This window comes from Populus nigra, chromosome 9 (genome assembly GCF_951802175.1).
Source record: "Populus nigra chromosome 9, ddPopNigr1.1, whole genome shotgun sequence".
NCBI lineage: Eukaryota > Viridiplantae > Streptophyta > Magnoliopsida > Malpighiales > Salicaceae > Populus > Populus nigra.
This window is the reverse complement of record NC_084860.1, coordinates 16,929,796-16,939,308: the sequence shown is the minus strand read 5'-3', so window position 1 is coordinate 16,939,308 and position 9,513 is coordinate 16,929,796. Positions and strand designations below refer to the sequence as shown.

At 35.5% G+C, this 9,513-nt stretch overlaps 1 protein-coding gene across 1 annotated transcript; it reads right to left on the bottom strand.

Moving 5' to 3' along the window:
• Positions 1-400: 400 nt before the first annotated feature.
• Positions 401-7,199, bottom strand: LOC133702623 (lysine-specific demethylase JMJ18-like). Its single transcript, XM_062126928.1, has 10 exons — positions 6,452-7,199; positions 5,278-5,355; positions 4,692-5,201; positions 4,372-4,596; positions 3,875-4,036; positions 3,036-3,404; positions 1,884-2,916; positions 1,661-1,764; positions 1,338-1,535; positions 401-1,118 (listed from the first exon to the last, which is right to left on the bottom strand). The coding sequence occupies exons 1-10, from the start codon at positions 6,491-6,493 to the stop codon at positions 762-764; spliced, it is 3,078 nt and encodes a 1,025-aa protein (XP_061982912.1). The 5' UTR covers positions 6,494-7,199; the 3' UTR covers positions 401-761.
• Positions 7,200-9,513: the final 2,314 nt, after the last annotated feature.

The window sequence follows — 9,513 nt, the reverse complement described above, 5'->3', positions numbered from 1 at the left end:
TTAAACCACATACCTTTTTTAATTTGGTTTTTGAGTTTTCTTTTTATATTTCAAGTGTCAATCCGAGATATTATAACTGTTATGGGGATCCAAGAAGAAAAATAAGAGAAATTACTGAAATAAAATATGAATAAGAGATTTCTTTGTAAATTATTTAGTAAAGGATAAAATTGAAACTTTCAAGAAATTATAAGGGTAACATTGGGAAATTCTACACTACGGGGTAGAAGTGGAACATTGTTGAATCTACAAGGGCAAAGATATATTTTGTCAACACAACTGTAACACCTTCGAGTAACCATAAGAGTTGCCACGATATAGAAGGGAAGAAGAAGAAGGTGATATGGTCAGAGAGAAAAGAGGAAAGATTGTCAAAGAGAACTTGCCATAAGAACATAGCTAGGAATATAACCATGAGGAGCATGTATTCATTCAGGCACCTCAACTTTCAAGAAACTTAAATGGATTGTAGACAAATCTCTGAGTTCCCTCTTCTGGTCAGCTCAAGTTACAAGTTGAACACGTTGGTAAAATTTCCTGAAGTACAAAATCTCCCTTATGGTCAGAAGGCAGCAGAAATCAAGATGCTGCTGTATCTACGTTACGAGCAGGCACGCTGCACAACATTTCTGTGCGATTCGTGCCTGGGAACTGTTTCCATTTAATGAACTATTGAAAGAATGGGCCTAAGTTATGAGAAAGATGTGGTAAAGCTACCCTCATTGAGAAAGAATGAAGGAACCTAAACATGTTCTTTTTATTTATCTACTTGTTTTCTGAATCTCTTCCATCAGTGTTGTGAATGCTACTCTCTGTTCGGCACTTTGCGTGTCACTGCAGAGTATTCTGTGCATTATTTTTAACTCTTCTGGACTTGCTTTCTTGAATAATCCTCGCAGCACATGCTGCACGTCTTCATCAACCGAATGATGACCTCCTACACATAAACTACCAGGGTCCTGTGTCAGAAGGTTAATGTCAGCCTTTTCCTTTGTTTCTGCAAGACAGCAACGTGATCCAAATGAGGGCTGCTTGACTTCACTTGCATTCCTCAAATTCACAAGCCTGTGATTCCAGTATTCCACACACCGATGATCGGGGTCAAGAGCCTCAATAGCCTGAAAGTAATTTAGTCAGAGTCAACATATGAATTCGGATAGTATAATCTAAGGTGGGCAACACATCATACCTATGGCGTGTATGTGCTGCAACCTCAAATATATGACAGTTCCAATTTTGAAAATATTCCATTAGTCTTACCAGATAAATGCTATTAGATTCAAGAAGCCTCTGTAACAGAAGCATCAATTAAATATGGCACGCGGAGGTTGCTTTACCTGAACAATTGGTGGGGAGCGAAATCCAAACATTTCCAGCCCATTAATGCTCTGCAAAGGCTCCAAAGGGGGAAGGTCTCTTTCTCCTAGGCTGTTTCGTCTTAGAATTTCTCCGTTTAGTCTTTGCAGAACCATCTCCCAGCACTTCTCAATTGAAACATCAGCAAATATCTCACCAGGGCATTCTTCTAAAGATACCTGAAATTTCAGGGTGTCATTTTGAAAGCTAGATATCCATGACAAGTTCAACTCTAAAACTCTAAATCCACATTTTTCATTAGTCCTAAACTCAAGCAGACATGTAGAGGGGGGAAAAAAGAGACCTTGAAAAGAGGGCCAAGAGGACCAGCATCCTGTACTTCTGAAATATAGGTACAAATTTTTGTTGGATCACGAACACTAAAGAACTTCACCTGGCTTCTAAATCCTGCAAAAAATAAACAAAAATGAAACAATATATCAATGAATCCTGCAATATGTAAAAATGAACTACAAAAACAGAAAATATAATTAAGAAAACCAAGAAAACATCATAAAACAGTGTACCTTTAGGGAATATGGCCTGCTTACAGCACCAAAGCTTTCCAAAAATGACAGATCCTACATTTATTGGTTCCACACAAGGATTCAATTTCTTCACTGGGCTGCTTTGGTTTGTTACGGATCTTACATCTGATCCCTCAACCATTTCAGTTTTGAAGCTCTTTGCTGACATCACTGAATGTGAAGGTGGAAATGAAAGATCAACCCCAAACAGCTTCTTACAAGATGCACCGAACATTGAATATGAAGGCTGGTTCTTGTTTGACAATTCATGCAACTCAGATTTACAGTCTCCAGCAGCTTGTTCCCTGCCTTGTTCTTTTGCTGCATCTGAACTGAAATGTGTGTCTTGCATGCATGGTGAACCATGCGTCTCCTTCACATTTTTACTACAGCTATCAGATACAAGCAGAAGCTTACTTTCCCGGTCAATAGACATAACATCAATGTTCAAATCAATGCATCCCTCTTGCTTCATCTTAACTTCGTTTTTCATAAACAAAGCTTCTTTGTTAAAGTTGTTGTGATGACTCCCTGACTGGATTACTTCTGAATAAGTATTGCTACTAAAACTGCAAGAGCCTTTGGTGCTTAAGTTTTCTTCTGCTTTTGAAGAACAAGGTGGACTTTCCTGTCTCTTAGAATAGCTGGTTTGCAATTCCTCGCCATCAAGTTCAAGCTCAGGCACATGAGTGTCATTATCACCAACAGAAACCAATCTGTGTTCTCCAGATGCCCATTTATTCAGAGCATATGATTCTCCCTCCAATCCATCAACCAGAGTGTTCAATTCATCCAGAGTGTAGCGAAGGAGGACATACCTATGTTCTATTTCACAGGAACAAAATTGGCTTGCATGTTTAAGGCAAGCAAATCGTTTAGGGGAGCACTTACAGCTCACCGCAGATAAATGCAAGTCATAGAAGCACGAGAAACATTCTCTCTCATTTTGCAAATCAAAGTCCTTTTCCATCTTTTGTAGTCTTAAATTAGTTGGAAGACACTTTATTCTTTCCTGCTCCATCTTCACCCTTGTCTGTTGAAAGTATAATCTTGAAAAAATTAGTCTTTCTGATGGTACTAAAATATTCTATAATGTAAAGTGCATGAACATACAAGCATGTATGCATCATAACATGACAGATAAAAGAGTACCTTAACTGCCATGGTAAGCACTCCGTCCTTCCCGCAGGCACTCCTCCACCTTAAATTTTCAGGAGTTTCCTTTCCAAGAAGTAACAGTTCCTTAAGGGCACAGATTGCTTCCTGAGCTGCTCCCATCAGTAGCTTGTCATGAGATATAGATGTCTTGTGCTGCTGCTCACTGTAAAGCTCAACTGCATGCTGTCCATGTGCCAACCAATCAACAGGGGCTACATTGACTGCCTCCGCACAGTTGAAGCCACAATTAAAGCCAGAGTGGTATGCTCTAGGAAAGGTTAGAACAAACTCCCCAGAGTGTTGGACCACCCGATATACTGGCACACCCTCAGCTTTTAAAACCGTGGGAGATAGTTGAGTTACCTGTACCCAAAAAAGGAATTACCATGTTAGATAACTTCTCACAAAAATTAGAAGCAAAGTGGGGTCAAAACAAAAGGTCAAAAGCTTTTAGTGCTTGTGGATTCCTAACTTAGTATGAGAGTGTCTTGCACAATGAATCAGCTTAATCATTGAGGTAAGCAACTTAAAGAAAACCAGCCAGTGAAGAGATTGTGTGTGTGTGGGGGGGGGGGGGTATATCAGCTCAAAATTTGTAAGTAGAGTCCATTTAACTGATTTAGGAGTAAGGAAATGAGGTTGGAAGTCACGGCAGAACAGATCATCTTCTAGCTTCATATATTGGACAGCTATCTAATCTCATTTGGTTTGTGCACTTTCCTCCTCATTTTTCAGACATCTTTGGAACTTGTCCAGCTTTTATCAACAAATAACCTCTTAAACAGCTCAATTTATATCTAAATATTAAAAACACTAAATAGTCATCTTCTTACCAGACAATGAAGTAGATCAGGTTGTTCTTCAAACAAATCAGGTAAATGCTTTCTCATTGCATCTTCCAAATTGGAAGCATGGCTTTCAGGTACACCATACCATATCTTTTGATCACCCCAATGTAAATAGTTCAGCGAATACAAGTGGTGGTCCTCAACATGCTGTTTTGAAAACCAATTCAAATGGTGAAAAGGGGAAGAACAAATCAGTAAACAAATGAAAAGGAAAGGAAAATCCAACTGCATAGGAACTAGATGCAGTACAAACAATTGATGTTAGCTTGAATCTAAAGAATAATTTTGATCAATTTATAGTACTAGGCTGATAATGCTAGAGATACATGAACCTTAAAGAATCAATAACTAAAACAACAGACCAAGAAAACTTGATGCATGCCCCTGTCATGTTGAAATTGGTTAAACTAAACCTAGCAGAGCCTATTGTATTGATCACTCTATTCTCAAATATCTTTAAAAATAGTAGTCTGATGACTTACCCAACAAAATGATGAGAAACACATTCCAATATACAGCCATGGAACTAAAACTCCTGAGATATCACATCCTTCAAAACACAGCACAGAACCTGGCAGGCGTGGTAAGTTGTTTAGATTCCAACCAGATACCACATACTGATCTGAATCACCTTTGGTCATCAAGGCTGAAGCCTTAGGAAACCCACTTCCAAATGTTACCGTTTCCAAATCAGCTCCATAGAGTACCTTTGATATGATAGAAGAGAAATATTAGAGAGGTTAAACATGGATATAAATTAAGACACAGGAGAAACAATCATATCAACAACCCTATTTCATACCTTAACCTCGTCTGTTGGTTTCTCAACAATCCGCCAGTATTCACCTTCAATATCCTCAACAGAAGGCTCCAATTTCTGGTTTACAGTCACACCATCCATGAGATGCTTCACTCCAAAGTAGCACTCTTTGAAATAAGCAGCTTCTTTCTCAAATTCTTCAAGAGTGAAATCAGAACCAGAAAGGAATCCAAATGTCTCATCGGTCTCAGACGCAACATTACTTTCTGAACAAGAATTGGTACGTCTCCTGTTGGTTCTTCTTGTGATTCCCATCCTTAATTGTCTCCTTCTTTTCCGTTTCCGACTTTTACATTTCTTTCTCATTGGCTCTCTATTTTGAAGCAATTCAACAAACTGAATTCGTGTAGAAAACTTATTATGTTTCCATGTATCTTTCTCTTTGAGGCGGCAAGGTGGACTCCATGAAGGTGGAGGGACAATCCGGCATATACCATATGGCTCTGCTTTTGCACGTATCTTTGATATATAATCAAGTGTATTCTCAAATTCCTAAATAAAGGAGCATGACACTTGTTATAAAATTAAATAGAAGATAGTACTATCATCAAATGTACCAAATAACTACCTCAACAGTTGGATAAAACACTGGAGCATCCTCAATGATAGGCCTACAAGCTTCATCTGGATCCCATCTGGCTTTTACCTGTACCACATGAATCATATCATACTTAAACAAGCACCAGAAATTAAATGGTTCAAAAAACAAGCTGGTACATTCTGCACCATAAGAATTTCAAGCATTTGGATTTTGCTTCATGAAGAAAATCAGACGGTCTATTTGTCAATCCAAATAATAAAATAAAAAACAGGCAATGTATGTTTTTGCGTATATACTTCTCAGTTGTTCATGGTGAAAAAAATTCAAAGTTCAAAAACAGGAGTTATTACACTAGGTTCTCCAAATACCATTGAAGAAAAATTTTACATTTGAATTTGATTACGCATCTGAGAACACTGTAGTTCAGTAGCAAAAGTGTAAACACACATACTGCCACAACTGAAAACCAAATCAACTGTGTGTACCTTTTGATTTTGATGACTTCCTGGGCCCTCAGAGGACTTGTCACTTTTTGGGGATTGCTTAATAGAATGATTCTTCAAAACATTATTTATTAAATTAAATTAATTGCTCTATTAAAATTCAAATTCATACTCCTCGTCCAGGCACTCGAACACCAGATCCTAGTATACCACCCAAGTTAAAGTTTTGTATGCAAACCCTAAACTTGGTCTTATTAGCGATATAATCAGAGCGCTAATCCGGAATAGCACAGCGCATCTACTGAAACTAATGAAACATAATCTTGCTAGAACAATCTAACAACCAAGGGAAGGTAAAAGAACTGTTTATCATAATTGACAATCATAATCCAATTTAGCAAGAAACCAAAAAATTAGCAACAATCACATTTAAGATCATGAAACAAAAACTCCATGATCCTTACATAATCAAATTCCTCCACTCACTAAAACCAAATAATCAATACACATTGTATTCTCAATGATTGTAACAGAAACACGAATGATCATCAAAAGATCAAAACTTTCTGCCTAACACTCCGATCGAAAGACAAATATCTAATCTTCTCAACAACCCAGATTAGTACAATGCAGATAATAACTATATCCAGAACCAAATGACACCAATCTTACATAAAAACAATTCAGTCAATGAGAAACAGAACACACAAAGATCAAAACTTTAGAACAAATAAATCATGGGGCAGAATCAAACTAACCTCTTTGAGATGAGATTCTGCAGGAGATTTGAACTGTTCCATTGACTGTTCAAACAAAGAAAGAATTTTGACTCGAGAAGTTAGAATCTTTACCCTGCAATACCAGCAATTTTTTAAACTAACCTAACCAAAATTAAAAACCCAGAAAGAAAAACTCTATTTCCCTAACAAAAAGAAACCTAACCCTCAATTCCCTTCTATCCCAATTGTCTAAAAAAGGTTTCTTTTCTCATAAAACTTGCATGAACACAAAAAAAATAAGTCAAAAAATAATAATAAATCAAATCCAATACTAAGATTTTATTAAAAGAAACAAAAGGAAAGACTCGGGCTTTTTATTTATTTAATTTGATTGGTAGAGAGATCGGAAAAATAAATAATAATAATTATAATAATAATGACAAAGCAGGTGAAATCAACATATAAATATTTATTGCCTTATTAACAAAGTTAAGAACGGTTAAGATTGAAAGAAGTTTAAATGCAGCAAGAAGTCAGTCTCCTCCCTATCTTAATTTGGCAATCTAATTAATTCAGTAGACACATTTTATTTATTGTAATTCATTAATAAAACAAAATGGGGTTTAATTTTCTTTAAAAAACAATAATAAATAATAGTGGGGAAAGAGTAAGACTAGATGAAGGGAGAGAAAGACCCCAGTGGCACGCAAATGGATTTGATGTAGAGAGAGAAAGTCGTTAAGTCTTAGAGAGAGAAAGGGGAAGAGAGGGTCAAGTCAATTGTTGATACCCGCTCAAACGCACGCTGTTTTTAACGAAAACAACCAACTGTTTCTCTTTCTTTATACGAGGACTTGTACGTTACACTATCATATGCTTCCTATGCACGCATGCAACTTCTTTTTTCAAAACGGTGAGGTTCAACTCATTAAACGTGCATGACAGTGTGGTTGTAGATATTTTTTAAATAATTTTTTGTACTAAAATATATGTTAATAATATTTTTTTATTTTTAAAAATTATTTTTGACATCAGTACATCAAAACGATAAAAAACATACAAACCATATTAACTTTTAGTAAAACAAAAATTTTAATTTTTTTGGGAACGCAGCCACAACCGCGTTCCCAAACATATCTATTATCTTAAAACCCGATTCATGGTTGTGTCCATGTAACGACTCAGGAGGGTTGATTTGAATTAATCATTAAAAAAAAAAAGCTAAGGAGTGGGGATTGACCAAGTCAAGTTGGGTTAAATTTTTTTTAGTTAGTTTAGTTCTAATTTTAAGTCGATTGAATCTCAAGTTAATTACCGAGCTGATTCAGGTTTTATAATCAAGGTTGAACTTAAGTTTTTTTAAAAACAGAAAACATAAATGTATTTTGTTGGACATGAAATATGTTATCCACTTTCACTGGTATAGTAGTGTTAAAAGTGTAGTTATGAATCTTAGCATTTCATCTTCACTCCTTGTCTTAGTTTAGTTTCGTGACTTGCCACTTTTATGACTCGTTGATCTCGACCTGACTTGGATTGAGTAGGTTACAATTTTTAATTTTTTTAAAAAATTATTATTTTAAAATATTTGTTTTTTAAAAAATTGAATAAACCGGCCAACCCATCCGAGACTTGATCTTGAATCAAATGGATCCCGAGTCAAGTCTGGATATAAATTGGGCTGTATATAATAGGGGCGATCATTTTCGGTTCGATTTGGTTTTTTAATAGACCGGTTTTGACTCGGTTTTTTTGATTTGGCTCGGTTTTTCGGTTTGACTCTGTTTTTTTTTATTTTCAGTTTGATTCGGTTCGGTTTAAATTGGGATACACTACACAGTAGGATGTGGATCTGCTAGATGTAAAATAGCATAGAACAAAATATAATCGTTGTACATAAACAGGGTATATGTTGTTGCAGGCTGCTGTTCTAAGTCCTTTCTTTAAACTGATTATTATATGGATTAAAATCTAATCAAGATTCAGTATCCATGATTGATATATCACTTGTATCATTACGAGACTTGTGCTATTGCTAGTTTTCATGCATGCATCAAGCTTATTTTAAAGGGAATTTTATTAAAATTATAATTTTGTATTTTTTTTTAATACTAATAAAATTGTTTGAACTTTTTTGATAGATATTGAAATTGGGGTTGAAAGATTGCTCATTGAAAAATTGCTATGCAATTACCTAAATTAATAGCAGATCAAGAAGATTTGACAGTTTGCTAGTTAATGATATCCCTAATTAAAAATCCCAAGGTGATTAGAATAAGTTATAAATAAATTGGTTAATCATTTGTTCTTGTAATTTGACCACACTCTTTAGCCTAGATGATTAAAATTATTGTAGCTTGCTATTAGAGGTATTGTATTTGAAAAAAGTCTTTTATGATATGTTAAAAGATTTTTTGATATTTAAGTAAATATTTTTATAGAGAAAAAGCAATGATATTTTTAAACAAAAATAAGAGAGAGAGAGAGAGAGAGAGAGAGAGAGAGAGAGAGAGAGAGAGAGAGAGAGAGATTCAAAACTCTTTATCAAGGTAGTTCAAGGATATTTATATAGAACGTGAACTTTATTTTTTTGCTGAAGTGAAGGGGTTAAAAAGTCATTTCACTCTTCTAAATTAATTTTGTATCGTGAGTTGTGTTTTACTTGGTCTATCCAAGATACCATAACAACATACCTGTCTTCCACTGATTTTATCCAATTAAGAGATAGAGACATAGTAGGTTACGAGAGATTTTAATATACTCAATGATGTCAATGAAATGTAGACTTGTTTAATTAAGTTTATTTATTAAGAAATAATCTCTTTAAGATTTATTTAAAAATATATGGAGATATAACATTATATTCAGGCATTATGTTTAAATCCATAAGTGCAGTAGATATGGCCATGCATAAAGCCATCCGGGGTGCGATGATAAAAAATCCTAAAGTTCAACACCCTTTGGCAACAACACCTTGGTGTGGCAAGCTCCTGGCCTAGTTGTGTCTGGGCTGGCGCAATACCATACTTATAGAGAATGGGCTTGGCGTCATGCCAAATTCACTTGCTGGGCCTTGCATGTGTATGAGGCTAACCAGCGTT